General features: G+C 36.3%; 1 protein-coding gene across 1 annotated transcript; it reads left to right on the plus strand.

Moving 5' to 3' along the window:
• The first annotated feature begins 2,761 nt into the window (after positions 1-2,761).
• LOC144446538 (putative ATP-dependent RNA helicase DDX47) lies at positions 2,762-14,708 on the plus strand. The gene is made up of 11 exons (XM_078136325.1): positions 2,762-2,855; positions 4,049-4,142; positions 5,125-5,313; positions 5,860-6,002; positions 6,708-6,827; positions 7,537-7,653; positions 8,352-8,498; positions 9,380-9,517; positions 10,369-10,439; positions 11,413-11,542; positions 14,140-14,708. The coding sequence occupies exons 1-11, from the start codon at positions 2,766-2,768 to the stop codon at positions 14,245-14,247; spliced, it is 1,347 nt and encodes a 448-aa protein (XP_077992451.1). The 5' UTR covers positions 2,762-2,765; the 3' UTR covers positions 14,248-14,708.
• Positions 14,709-16,182: the final 1,474 nt, after the last annotated feature.

Consider the following 16,182-nt stretch of genomic DNA (forward strand, 5'->3'; position numbering starts at 1 on the left):
CCCACAACAACAGCCAAATAATCACGTATATTGCAAAGATGACAACAGGAATAGAAAGACAAATGAATAAACATTCAAAAAATGTATGCAAGTGTGCCTACGAACAAGACCACGCCCATAGCAACAGCCAAATGATTACATATATTGCAAAGATAACAATGGGGATTAATAGACAATTGAATAAACATTCAAAAAATCTATGTAAATATGCCTAGCAACAAGACCACGCCCATAGCAACAGCCAAATGATCACTTATATTGCAAAGATAATATTAGGAATTCATACACAAGTGAGCAAAAACATACAAAAATGTATGCAAATATATCTAACAACATGACCACGCCCATAGCAACAGCCAAATGATAGCATATATCGTAAAGATAGCAACATGGTTGGATAGGCAACTGGATAGTCATTCACCAAATGAACACTTATTGTTAGCATGGACTACCATATGGATAAACATTTTTAAAAACTGTACAGTTGTGCTACAACGCCATTGGCGGTATTTTTAAAAAAGAGATTGGGAATTATAAAGGCACAGGTAAAGTGATAATCAAGTTATAAGAATCATACAGAGTCAATGAGTCAATTGCCTTGTTAAGTACATCTTAGTAAATTCCTGCTTAATTTCAAAGACATTATATTTGTCAAGTTTTGCATTCAAATATTCAATCAATCAGTCAGTCAATCAGTCAGTCAATCAGTCAATCAATCAATCAATCAAGTTTATTATATGTGATAGGCCATATCCCTTACAAGTATACAACTACAACTGCTGACATCACATCATGGACGAATGGAAGATGTTACAAACAGGGAAGGTAAACAACTGAATGGGATTCATAACACTTGGCACAGCAGGTAGGAACAGCAGAGACTTGTATTACATTTCATGGTTTGATAAGGACAGTTTTATGGCCTCTTTATGTGTACATGAAATGCCAGGAGAACTGGAAATTTGTTTGTGAATATGAACTATTATGTAAAGAGGCCATACAACTGTTCTTATCAAATAATGGAATGCTATAGAAGTCTTTGTACTTCCATCATACTGTGCCAAGTGTTATTAATCCAATTCAGTTATTTACTTTACCTGTTTATAACAGATTCTGTTCGTCTACAGTCTGATGTCTGAAGTTGAAGGTGACAATAGGCATTCACTCATGAACTAAAACAATGCTAACAGCTGTTGACATGCCTGTGACAACGTTTTTCATTTCATTGGTTTTAGCAACTTTCATTCACATGTAGGCGAGTGATAAAACATCAAATATTAATTTAAATGATCATTTACTTTCAATCATAAGGTTTATAAAAAATTAGCAAAGATACATGACAGTGATGAGGAAAAAATTCAATATTTTTAAAAATAGAAATATAGACATTTAGTCTGCAGTTATTGGGACAAACACTGCCGTAATGATAGGTTTTGAAGGCATAATCATTCTGAAGTACTATTGAAAATACTGTTCCTTGATTTTTATGAATTCCAGATCTCTTCCACAATGGATTCACCATGTGTATATAAATGATTTACAAAGTTAGGTTATTGATCTATAAAAGTGATAAACTTAGGTAAAAAAACACTCACAGTGTTTGTGATCAGTCCTGGGTGATGATCGTCATCAAATTTAGTTACTTAGCTGATGATCTAACAAGCTGATAACTATTTGTGGGCTTGTTATGAAGAGTTGTATTACATTTGATTGTGTGCTGTAGTTATTCTTAAAATTGATGCTTTTCGTAAATAAATGCCATATTTTTATGAAATATTTAATGAGAGATTATAAATTATAATGATAAATAGATATAGAAAGATATAATGTATAATTATCTAAAGCTATTTACATAAGTGTAGGAAGGTATTATGTGATGCAGAAAGTTAGATGCATAAGTTTTCAATTATTTTTTATTTGGATGACATCACTTATACCAATAATGGAGTTTTCTGATATGATATGATATTTGCATCATAAATTCAGTGAAACTCTTGCAAGGTTTGTTTGATGGGATTCCTATGATCTTAGATTCAATAAAACTAAATTGATAAATGAATATAATATATGTTTTTTGTTTGTCATTTGTGGGATAGTAGACTGAGTGATCTGTCATTGTTTTTAGCACAACTGAACTGAGGTTCAGTAGGCTTGATGGAATGTGTGTGTGTGTGTGTGTGTGTGTGTGTGTGTGTGTGTGTGTGTGACTTAAAGTCAAAAACCGCTGGACCAATTGCCTCGGTATTTGATGGGAATAATTCTTTGATGAAAAATTGTTCAAATGAAATTGATTGCATTGGAGATGAGTGTTTTTGGGTCAAAGATTTTTGGTAAAAAAACTTAAACTCAAAAACTACTAGGCAGATGCCTGAAATTTGATGAGGATGTTCTTAGGGGTGTGTAAAGTTAAGTATTGTTTATGACATGGTGATTTTGTCAGTGATATGCAAATATTAGGTCTCAAAATGTCGCTTTTTGTTCAAAGATCTTTATTCCAAAACTACGTGTTTTTTATCAAAATGTTTTTATATGCAATTTTAAAACAAACAAACAAGCAACAAAAATATATAAATTTCTAAGACAATTCATGTTAAAACTCAAGAATAATAGACCATGTCAACTCAGATCTTTGAGATCTATGGTCAACGCGTAGACTGCAAGAATACAAGAATACAAAAGTACAAGTGGAAAAAGAGTTGCAACGTTGAGGGCGACAGCAAGTGAGTCATTGGCTCCCATAACTCATTGCGAGAAACTGCTACAAAATGGCTGCCCCCAGTAAAGCTGACGAAAGTATTGTCGATAACAACCCAGTTGGCGACGACACCGAATCTTCCGTAACTTTCGAATCATTGGTATGTATAAATAAGGTTATTGAAGTGTTAGATCAGTATATGGATATTTTTTTGATATTCCCCGCTCGTGGTCTTGTACCTTCTAATATCTTGACCCGACGTTCGCAAAATAATGTTGTGCAATAACATGGCACACGTGTTGCCGGTGTATCGTATCCGTCGTTGTGTGCATGTTGGCTGGAAGTCGTGTTTCCAAACGGAGTATAAACAAGAACAGCTGTAAAATCAACGACAGTGAGGTGTTGAACTGTTGAGGAAAACCACGTCTCCTAGTCTGAGGTCACATGGTTTAGATGTAAATGTCCAGTCTTGACGAGTGTGAAGCTACCATCATATCCATATTCATCTTCACTTTCAAAAGTTGACCTCTGCGATCAATGTGAATATGATGATAGCTTACACATTCATCATCAGATTCGAAGTACTTCCGAATGGGTACGAATATGCGTTCGGCAAATCACATATCCTTCATTGGCAGGTTGAAATCATGTGATTGTAATTACTTTTCACTTGATTTGCCTGGATTTGCATGCTCTCTTGTTATTTTTGCCAGAGTATCCAATTTGCACCATGAATTATTGTTGCATGGACCATTATTTTTCACAATCGATTGCGTTGACCGATCCTGATCAAGGGAACTACACACATTGTGATAATTGTGGTCTTGACAACACTATATTGTGTAAATTTCACCAGTGTAAGTGTTAAGTAGGGTTTCAAAGATAGCAGCACTGTGGGAAATCAAAACACACCCAGCCAGGCCGTATTTTATTACATACTCATACAGGTTTTTTGTACACCCAAATATTGATATTTCATTTTCAAAGATATGGGAAAGGCGTACTAAACATTCAAATTAGTTTTTTATATGACAACAATAATTCATGGTGCAAATTGGATACTCTAGCAAAAATAAGAAAAAACCATGCAAATCCACGCTAATCAAGTGAAAAGTAACTGCAATCATATGATTTCAACCTGCCAATGAAGGATTTGTGATTTGCCGAACGCTTGTTTGTACCCATTCGGAAGACTTCAAATCTGATGATGAACGTGTGAAGCTATCATCATATTCACATTGAGAGTAGAGGTCAACTTTGAAAGTCACAGTGAATATGAATATGAATATGATGGTAGCTTCACACTCGGCCAGTCTTGTTATTTTAAATTTTTATTATATAATTTATCTTCAGGGTGTTGTCAGTTCCCTCTGTGAAGCTTGTGAACAGCTCAAATGGAAACACCCAACTAAGATTCAGAGGGAAGCATTGCCTGTTGCTTTTGAAGGTATTTACGATAATTAATTCTAAATATAATAGTCAATTTGTAATATTTGTTGTAACTGCATGAACTTACTCAAGTCTATGAGACCCAATTCGTCTGATTTTGTTTCAAGTGAACTAATGAGTATAAGGTGTACCATGTATTTGTTAATTTTTTCATGTTGTCTCTTGTGAGATAGCCATAAGGTATTGCAGAAGCCAATTTTGAGTGCGTGACTGAGTGTGTGTGTGTGTATGTATGTATGTATGTGTGTGTGTATGTATGTATGTATGTGTGTGTGTATGTATGTATGTGTGTGTGTATGTATGTATGTATGTGTGTGTGTATGTATGTATGTACGTACGTATGTATGTATGTATGTATGTGTATGTATGTATGTATGTATGTATGTATGTATGTATGTATGTATGTGTGTGTGTATGTATGTATGTATGTATGTATGTATGTACGTACGTACGTATGTATGTGTGTGTGTATGTATGTATGTATGTATGTATGTATGTATGTATGCATGCATGTATGCATGTATGTATGTATGTATGTCTGTATGTATGTATGTATGTATGTATGTATGTATGTATGTATGTATGTATGTATGTATGTATGTATGTATGTATGTATGTATGTATGTATGTATGTATGTATGTATGTATGTATGTACGTACGTACGTACGTACGTACGTACGTACGTACGTACGTACGTACGTACGTACGTACGTACGTACGTACGTACGTACGTACGTACGTACGTACGTACGTACGTACGTACGTACGTACGTACGTACGTATGTATGTATGTATGTATGTATGTATGTATGTATGTATGTATGTATGTATGTATGTACGTACGTACGTATGTATGTGTGTGTGTGGTGCGTGCATGCGTGAGTGTTACTTTGATACTGCAGTATTCAGATTCATTAATTTGTATGATACTTCCTCCATCAATACCAAAATCTGAAATTGTTGTTTTGTAATTTAACAGGAAAGGATGTGATTGGTCTAGCTGAGACTGGATCAGGAAAGACAGCAGCATTTGCATTACCAATATTACAGGATTTATTAGAACATCCACAGAGATTATTTGCATTGGTTTTAACACCAACCAGAGAGTTAGCTTTTCAAATATCTGAACAGTTTGAAGCACTTGGCTCAACTATAGGAGTGAAATGTGGTAAGTCTGCTAACTGGTGAATGTTGTAAGTCAGGGAATGAAAACTTGAAGTGAAGGTGGTAAGCCAATCAGTGGAATTAGTAAGTGAGTGAGTGAGTGAGTGAGTGAGTGAGTCTGGCAAGTCATCAGATGAAATGACAGTTAAGAGTTTTCAATTGAAATGATAGTGAAGTGTTGGTCAGCAGGTGAAAAGTTTAAGATGGTCTGTTAGTCCAAGATCAACTCATTTGCAATGAAACTGACACTTTTGCTAAAAACTCCAACTTATTGAGGCAAAGTACAATGTTGAGAGGCATGACATACATGTAGCTAATGAGTTGAGCTTTTGCCAGGAAACTTAGCACATTGAAGTAAACATAGCGTTGATTTTAACTATCTGAAGTTGTTTAAATTAAGGAAAAACCTACTAGTTTTCAAAGGGGACTGACAGTTTTAACTTGCCCTTCTTCTTGGCTCCCATCAATTCTTTTCCTCTCTACATGTAATGTTGGTAAAACTGTTTTGACACATTGTTAACATCTTTGGTTGTGTTGTATTCTATTTCAGTTGTTATTGTGGGTGGTATTGACATGATGTCACAGTCTCTACAGCTGGCGAAGAAACCACACATTGTCATAGCAACCCCAGGTAGATTAGTGGATCATCTAGAAAATACTAAAGGATTTAATCTCAGAGCCCTTAAGTATTTGGTAAGTTTAAAACTAGCAATACCAATGTTGATTCTGATTAGCAGAGGTTGTGCTCTAGGAATTATCTGTATAATGCCTTTAGTGTTTTTCATCTGAATCTCAAAATCAAGAGTCAATTCTTTTCATGTAGATTTCACAAATTTGGAAATGGACTGTACAAGTTCCACAGAGTCCTGATAAATATTTTGTTGTCGTGTGCAAACTAAGTGTCTCTATTTAGAATGACCATAGCTTTGAAAAACATAGCTACCCAACCCATTTAATGGAACAGTAGTGTATCAATAGTACATGTACACACACCTAATAACATATCCACTCCTCCACCTCACACCCACACATACATGCACATGCTCACATGCACACGCACACATACATGCACACACACACACACACACACACACACACACACACACACACACACACACACACACACACACACACACACACAATATAGTGATGTTAACTATAAATCAAACCTAGCATCCATTCATAAATTTTGATCTACACATGTCCGTACTTGTATCTAGTGTTTGATATAACTATGACTACAGCCAATTTACCAACCAACACTCTAGAAGTATAAGTTGGTGCTTTATAGTGACACAATGTGTGAAGCAAATTAGGAACTCCTTTGCTTGGTTATTGTTACATTTGATATGTCTTTTTAATAGTGCCTTTGTTTTTTCTTACTTTTATTTGACTTAGGTTATGGATGAAGCAGACAGAATTCTCAACATGGATTTTGAAACTGAAGTTCAGAAAATTTTGAAGGTCATTCCAAAGGAAAGAAGAACTTATTTATATTCAGCTACAATGACCAAAAAGGTACAAAAGTTGGTGGTACAAAAGTTGGTGGTACTAAAGTTGGTGGTCATAACTACTAACCTAGACATAGCCAATATAATTTAGATTCATTTCTCAAGTTTGCTGTAAATTTTCATTGTATGATAATACAACAAAAATCTTGAAACCTGAAACAGAATGTTGCTTGACTGGATAAAAATCTTACAACATTGCTTCTTTATTACTGGTCTTGTGTGACATACATTTTAACAATTTAACCTGACTACACTTGCCTTGTGTAGGTATTGAATTACAAGGACAACAGATGACGGTAAAAGTAAAGTTGGCGTGTTCATGCTGATAATTTTGAGACAGTCAATTAACTAAAATGTAACAATTCTTGTCATGCCAAATTATAAGATGTGGAGATTTTTTGTCGAGTCAGATGATAAGATTTAGCAACGTCTGTGAGATATTTGTCTAACCAGATGATAAAATTTAGTAATGTTCGTAAGATTTTTGTCAAACCAAGCAAAGTTTTGTTTCACATTTCATGATTTTCATCGTATAACTTTCCATAATAAATTTTTGAACTTGAAAGTATCCCTGTCTGTTCTATGTGACTTTGGACTTGGACACCCCTTCGAAAAAAATAGAAAAGTGCAGATTGCAGGTCACAGACAATAGTCCCTGTCAAGTTCTTTTGTCCCTGTACACTGTAAACATTGTAGTTTGGTATTTTTATCTTCAGGTTGCAAAACTACAGAGAGCATCACTGTCAAATCCGGTGAAAGTTGAAGTGTCAACAAAATATCAAACTGTTGAGAAATTACAACAATCCTATCTTTTTATTCCAAGTAAATATAAGGTGAGTGTCAAGTTCAAATAAATTAATATAAGGTGTGTCAAGTTCAAATTATGGTTTTGATTTTGTAACAATTTTGATTTTGTGACTTGACCAACATTAACCTCTCTTCATGTTAGGCCAGTATAAAAGATAGTGGCCATGACAGGTTTATGGTTAAAGAAGCTGTTCATCAGTGTCAATTCCTTGTTACAATCTGATAGAGACAAATGTGTACTGCATGTATATGACAGCCACAGACCACATGACAGGCATAGCTTACATGTACATAACAAGCATAACCCAGATGACAGACATAGCTAATTTAATAGGTATTGCCCACTTGCCAGCCACAGCCCACACCATAAGCATAGCTCATTTGATAGGTATTACCCACTTGCCAGCCACAGCCCATACCATAAGCATAGCTAATTTGACAATGATAGGTATTACCCACTTGCCAGCCACAGCCCACAACATAGGCATAGCTAATTTGATAGGTATTGCCCACTTGCCAGCCACAGCCCACACCATAAGCATAGATAATTTAATAGGTATTGCCCACTTGACAGCCACAGCCCACAAGTCATGATGCCAATAAGAAATCTAATAGTTGTCATTTTTATGGTGCACCTAGATGGTAAAATTTCATGTCATGAGAATTCTGTTGTCATGGTACCTTGACTACACTATTGTCATACATGTAGTTTTTTCTTTTGCAGGATGTTTACTTGGTGTACATATTGAATGAACTTGCAGGCAATTCATTTATGGTGTTTTGTAGTACTTGTAATAATACACAGAGAGTAGCATTGATGCTGCGTAATCTTGGTTTGACTGCTGTACCATTGCATGGACAAATGAGTCAGGTTGGTGCGAGTTCAATTGAGTCGTCTCTTCTAGTGACTTCATGCTCAAATGACAAGTCAAAAAAGTGTGATGAAAAACAGTCATATCTGTGTTCCTGACAACCCTTAACAGAACTCATTGCTCACCATAGCCATAGTCTTCATGCTGTTCACCATAGTCTAATTATCATAAAGACAAGATTGTATAGTTTGGCCACTAGCAGTGCTGTTCAAAAGTACCTTTTGCGTGGAAGTGAGGGTCATGATAGTTGAGTAGTGTGTAGCTAGCTAAGCCTTCAAAAAAAATATATCATATTCCACATTTTTATGGGGAAAAGTTCAGCTTTCTCAACCAGTCCAAAAAATTATGTCAAATTTGTTTCATGAACTCATGAAGTAGTTGTAGCCACACTGTGTGTTTTAGTGAAGTCATGTTCTGTCGTGATAAGCCCTCCTATTTCCTCATCTGGGGCGAGGCAAGCCTTCTTGTGACACTTCTGTTGAAAGTGACCCCCAGGGCTTCATAGAGTACAATAGTGGGTTCTAAAGTATGATTTCTTGAAAAGAATAGCTAGGACATGATTAACATCACAGTATTTCTTGTTAAATGCAAAATTTTCCTGAATCCATCTACACTTTCCTGTAATTGTTCAGCAATACAAGGAGTCATCAATACTATCAAGGCCCATGTGTCTCTTCTGCTCAAGTTCTAATCGAAGCCAGCTCCATACTGATAACTGAGAATGAATGAATCCAACTCATTTTGTTTCATTTAGCATTCAAGTTTTTATTAAACATATAGTGAATTCACGAGGTATTCTTTTCCCTTTAAGCAAACATTTCACAACCTGTAAATGTGCCATTGTTGAAATTTCACCCAATTTCTCATTTTTTAATTGCAGAACAAGAGACTGGGGATGTTGAATAAATTTAAAAGTAAAAGTCGTTCCATTCTCATAGCAACTGACGTGGCAAGCAGAGGTCTAGACATACCTCATGTGGATGTTGTAATTAATTTTGATATACCTACTCATTCCAAGGTTAGTATATTTTGCACATAACTGATTATTGTCTGCCCTTCTGCTGGCAATTAGTCAAAGTCTTGAAGGTTGATGTGCCTCAATAAACACAGTTGTATGAATGTGAACCTGTAATACGATGATTGCTATGTGAAGGATTTAAAGGCTTACGTTAAATTAGGATTAAAGTTAGATGTGCAAAACAGTTGTCTTGCACAAAAAGATGGTCCAGAACAAAAGAATGATCCCATGTAATCCCTTATAGCTCAGCTGATAAGATAACAATAATGTGAGGAGCTGGGACCGAAACCCTGGCCTTTAACGTGTAATCATATGAGGTGAGAACCTGGGACTAAAACCCTGGCCTTTAACCTGTAAAGTGCTGTGAGGACTACTTTATTTGTGGAAAAGAGGTGTATGATAATATGTATGATTGTTAAAGGGGACTACTACTCCAAGAAATAAAAGTATGTTCGTAAACTTTGGTTTCTGGAGTCATTTCTTGATATCACATCATCTAAATTTCGTACAGTCGCTAAGAAACAACAAATTGAAACTACATTTCACCTTCATTGTAGTAGCAATGGTCTTCTGTATCATCATGTTTTAGATGATATTGAATATTGATGACTCTAAGTGTACATTATCCTGCAGATAAATAGTTGTGAATATTTATCATTCAGTGAAAAATAGTTTTGATTTGGTGTTTCTTGACAATTGCCTAAACTTTATGTGAACGATAAATAACGGTGATGTCAAATCATGAAGTGACTCTCCAGAACCCATAATTATGAAGATAGAAAAGAGAATTGTTTCCCTGGAAAATTCTTGAGGAAACATAGACTAAATACATACTTGTTATTTTTCCTTAGGACTACATTCACAGAGTTGGTAGAACAGCAAGGGCTGGCAGATCAGGAAAATCTGTCACATTTGTTACACAGTAAGTTCAATCACATCAGTACTTAAGTAGTGCAATAGCTGTATATCCATGTATATCTGTTCAACTCAAAGGATGTCAAGTAGCATAAACTGAAACTCAAGTTTATTACATTTTAAAATACACTGGTCCCCAGGATTAGGAACAGCGTTAGAATGAACTCCTCTTTCTTGGCAGTATTAAGCTCCTATTCATCGGTGATATACACTGCTGTCTTCACTGGCCACTTTTTGGTCCAGCACAGAGTATACGTCACATCTTTGCTACTTTTTAAAATGCATATTTAACATAAAACTTCCATGATGTTAATAATAATTAGTTTATTGATAAAATTAACTGCCTCAATTCTAAAATATATTCCGTTAAATTACAACTATGTACAATTCCACCAAAAGGTAGTGCAGTGTATATATACAAAGTTAGTAGTTGGTATGTCAACCAGTGACCAGTGTTCATTTACATATCTTCCAAGAAATTGTTCTATTGATATAGAAATTTCACTGAACAGAAAAAGTAATACATATTGGTATTGTTTATGAACTAATCTGCCCTTAAATATGATGTTTATTGCTAGTATTGAACACTGTGGTTTTATGACAAAATCCAATATGACCCCCACTGAATGCAGATTGGACCAGTTGGACCGGAAGTTGTGGAGGTCGACTTTTACGGTAGCACTGCGTAGGAGATTGATGGCAGTATCTGAAACAATCTCCAGTAGAAGAATTTTGGATTTTGACTATTTTCAAGTTATGTCACAATCTCAACTACTCTTGATGTGTTAAAGAAATGTCTAAGCTTAGAGAAGATCTCAACTGTTCTGGTCCCCATTTCCAGTAGAATTAAGAGTTTCTCAGTATTCTATAACCAGAATCTGGACATATTTGGAAGTTAGATGGATTTGACATACTACACACGTTTATTAAAACACTACATTTGTTATAGTGAACTTTTCATCTGTGTTTTTATAAACCAGATACGATGTTGAATTATACCAGAGAATTGAACAGCTTATTGGAAAGAAACTACCACTTTTTCAAACAGAAGAACAAGAAGTGATGATGATTGTGGAAAGAGTTACAGAAGCTCAGCGATATGCCAGAATGGTAGGGATTGACACTCATACAACTTTGGTTTTTAGAACTTTAGGACACACTCTTGATCAACGATAGTAGAGGACACACACTTTTGATCATAGTGGACACACTGTTGGTAGTAGTGGACACTGTTGATAGTAGTGGACACTTGATAGTAGTGGACACACTGTTGATAGTAGTGGACACGCTGTTCATAGTAGTGGACACTGTTGTAGTAGTGGACACTGTTGATAGTAGTGGACACTTGATAGTAGTGGACACACTGTTGATAGTAGTGGACACGCTGTTGATAGTAGTGGACACACTGTTGGTAGTAGTGGAAACACTGTTGGTAGTAGTGGACACACTGTTGATAGTAGTGGATGCACTGTTGATAGTAGTGGACACACTGTTGATAGTAGTGGACACACTGTTGATAGTAGTGGACACACTGTTGGTAGTAGTGGACACACTGTTGGTAGTAGTGGACACATTGTTGGTAGTAGTGGACACACTGTTGATAGTAGTGGACACACTGTTGGTAGTAGTGGACACACTGTTGATAGTAGTGGACACACTGTTGATAGTAGTGGAAACACTGTTGGTAGTAGTGGACACACTGTTGATAGTAGTGGAAACACTGTTGGTAGTAGTGGACACACTGTTGATAGTAGTGGAAACACTGTTGGTAGTAGTGGACACATTGTTGATAGTAGTGGAAACACTGTTGATAGTAGTGGAAACACTGTTGGTAGTAGTGGACACACTGTTGGTAGTAGTGGACACATTGTTGGTAGTAGTGGACACACTGTTGATAGTAGTGGAAACACTGTTGGTAGTAGTGGACACACTGTTGGTAGTAGTGGACACACTGTTGATAGTAGTGGACACACTGTTGATAGTAGTGGACACACTGTTGATAGTAGTGGACACTGTTGTAGTAGTGGACACTGTTGATAGTAGTGGACACACTGTTGATAGTAGTGGAAACACTGTTGGTAGTAGTGGACACACTGTTGGTAGTAGTGGACACATTGTTGGTAGTAGTGGACACACTGTTGATAGTAGTGGAAACACTGTTGATAGTAGTGGACACACTGTTGATAGTAGTGGACACACTGTTGATAGTAGTGGACACACTGTTGATAGTAGTGGACACTTGATAGTAGTGGACACACTGTTGATAGTAGTGGACACTTGATAGTAGTGGACACACTGTTGGTAGTAGTGGACACACTGTTGATAGTAGTGGACACACTGTTGATAGTAGTGGACACTTGATAGTAGTGGACACTTGATAGTAGTGGACACACTGTTGATAGTAGTGGACACACTGTTGGTAGTAGTGGACACACTGTTGATAGTAGTGGACACACTGTTGATAGTAGTGGACACTTGATAGTAGTGGACACACTGTTGATAGTAGTGGACACACTGTTGATAGTAGTGGACACTTGATAGTAGTGGACACACTGTTGATAGTAGTGGACACACTGTTGATAGTAGTGGACACTTGATAGTAGTGGACACACTCTTGATAGTAGTGGACACACTGTTGATAGTAGTGGACACTTGATAGTAGTGGACACACTGTTGATAGTAGTGGACACACTGTTGATAGTAGTGGACACACTGTTGATAGTAGTGGACACTTGATAGTAGTGGACACACTGTTGATAGTAGTGGACACACTGTTGGTAGTAGTGGACACACTGTTGATAGTAGTGGACACTTGATAGTAGTGGACACACTGTTGATAGTAGTGGACACTTGATAGTAGTGGACACTTGATAGTAGTGGACACACTGTTGATAGTAGTGGACACACTGTTGGTAGTAGTGGACACACTGTTGATAGTAGTGGACACACTGTTGATAGTAGTGGACACTTGATAGTAGTGGACACACTGTTGATAGTAGTGGACACACTGTTGATAGTAGTGGACACACTGTTGATAGTAGTGGACACACTGTTGGTAGTAGTGGACACACTGTTGATAGTAGTGGACACTGTTGATAGTAGTGGACACACTGTTGATAGTAGTGGACACACTGTTGATAGTAGTGGACACACTGTTGGTAGTAGTGGACACACTGTTGATAGTAGTGGACACACTGTTGATAGTAGTGGACACACTGTTGATAGTAGTGGACACTGTTGATAGTAGTGGACACTGTTGATAGTAGTGGACACACTGTTGATAGTAGTGGACACACTGTTGATAGTAGTGGACACACTGTTGGTAGTAGTGGACACACTGTTGATAGTAGTGGACACTGTTGATAGTAGTGGACACACTGTTGATAGTAGTGGACACACTGTTGATAGTAGTGGACACACTGTTGGTAGTAGTGGACACACTGTTGATAGTAGTGGACACACTCTTGATAGTAGTGGACACTGTTGATAGTAGTGGACACACTGTTGATAGTAGTGGACACTGTTGATAGTAGTGGACACTGTTGATAGTAGTGGACACACTGTTGGTAGTAGTGGACACTGTTGATAGTAGTGGACACACTGTTGATTGAGTTCTTGTTCATACCCTGAGATTGTCTATATACAGGCAACTGAATCAAAGATAACTGTTCTGTTACCTAAATCTTTTTTTTAATTACTTTTTTTAGGAAATGAATGATAAAGACGATAAAAGGAAAAGAAGGGGAGATGATGCTGATGACAGTGAAGAAACCGTCAGAATCAGGAAAAATGTGAAAAGGAAAAGAAAAAACTAAAAAAAACCCAAACAGTTCTTTTCAATATATTATACTACACTCTGTTTTCTCTCAATAAAGTATACATTTTGTAGATCAGGTCAATTGCAAATACAAGTGTTTTATATGACTCAAGTCTGCCAAGTTTTCCTTTGTTGACTGTGATATATACGGTGTGGTGTGCTGATGAAATAAGAAAAAAAGTGTGATGTCATGTAGATTTCTGGGCTGCAATCATAAGGGAACAATGTATTCAATTTCATAGATTTAAAGAAGTGTATTGTTGATTTTAACAAACTGTTCCATTAATAATATGTATAATTGATATTATATAAAGGGCTGTCTTGAAATTGAAATATATGGAAAACAAAAACTACAGAAAACAACCATCTGTGCATCTCCCAAGATGTCTACCAGAAAACAACCATCTCCCAAGACGTCTAGTTATTCAAGACAAGTTCAATTATTTATCCCCCCCCCCTCCTGTGAAACCAGTCATCACTTAAAATCTCTGAAGTCCTTTCTTTCTCTTTTTGTGAAGTATCCATATGGATGAGAAATGCGTGGTTATTTTGGATTTTAAGCCCGTAATACTTCAAATTCCTCTATTTCTTTTAGCACTACTCAACACTAAAGTAGTTCAGTAGTGCTAAAGGCATCACAAAATGTGTGTGATATGTGTGTGTGTGTGTCTGTCTGTCTGTGTGTGTGTGTGTGTGTGTGTGTGTGTGTGTACGTGACATATGCCAAATCCCAAAATAAAAATTATCAGATCAGCGATTTTCAAGTGTCTAAAGTAACGGGTACATTTATTAAATTACATGAATTTGCAGTAGTTATTACTAAGATGTTATTTAATAAGAGGAACGAGTCATTCTAAACAGTTTGAAGAAAATGTGCAGTAGAAAGTGGTGATTTGCATGACTTTATGTGATAATTTGTAAATATACTTCACAGAGTATTGTATATTTCCAGCCGTAAAGGTTACCAGTAATTACTGTTATTGTTTTTGGTCATAATGGTATCCATTCCATATCTCTAGTCCGGGCAAACATTAAATGAAGCTCACTTTAAAAACATGTTGAATGTGCTGTGTTTTAAATATTATTAGTAAATCATACCTTTGGTTTTTTTTTGCTTTTAAAGCTTGGTAGAACGTTGTCATCAGTATAATTGTACACTCTTTCATGTCTTGTAGTGCATGATGGTGATTTAGTCTGTAAGGTACGCCGTGACGTTGCGCCCTCAAACATCGGCCAACCCCTAACACGAGAGGAGGCCGGTGAGGGCGAAACGTCACGACGTATCTTACAGTCTAGATGGTGATTGTATCTAAGAATAAGATAATGGAACCTTGTCATTTTCTACAACAACAACAACAACAACAACAACTACAGTATTTGTCTTTAGAACAGGTGGATGTAAACAGTTATTTGCACATGTAATAATTGTCATCAACTAAGAGTATACGATGCCATCCAGCCAGGTATAAACACCTTGATTAAAAAACTAACTTTTTAAAGAACACATTTTTCAAAAGAACAATCGTTGACTGGAATGTACTAGTCCCTTCTGTCATCAAATCTCCTTTGACATCATCATTCAAGACAAGACTTGGAGATCACTAAAATCAGTAGAATGACTAAGTCAATATAATCACGTATAACATCATACCACATCAAATCAGATTTATGTACGTGTGTGTATGTGTGGCAATGACTTGATGATTCAGAGTACATGCACACTAGATCCTTAAACTTACTGAAGTGCAAAATCAATTATTGCACTACTTAGCCACTCAGTTGGTTCCAATGTTGCAATGGCCTCATCTGATATTTCAGACAGTAATTCTTGCCATAGTAATAACCAACATACAAACATGTATAAATTATAAATATGATGATAATATCACATTGCCCAGTTGTAAGCAACCCTTCCAATGTTGTATCAAATTAT

Source organism: Glandiceps talaboti, chromosome 15 (genome assembly GCF_964340395.1).
Source record: "Glandiceps talaboti chromosome 15, keGlaTala1.1, whole genome shotgun sequence".
NCBI lineage: Eukaryota > Metazoa > Hemichordata > Enteropneusta > Spengelidae > Glandiceps > Glandiceps talaboti.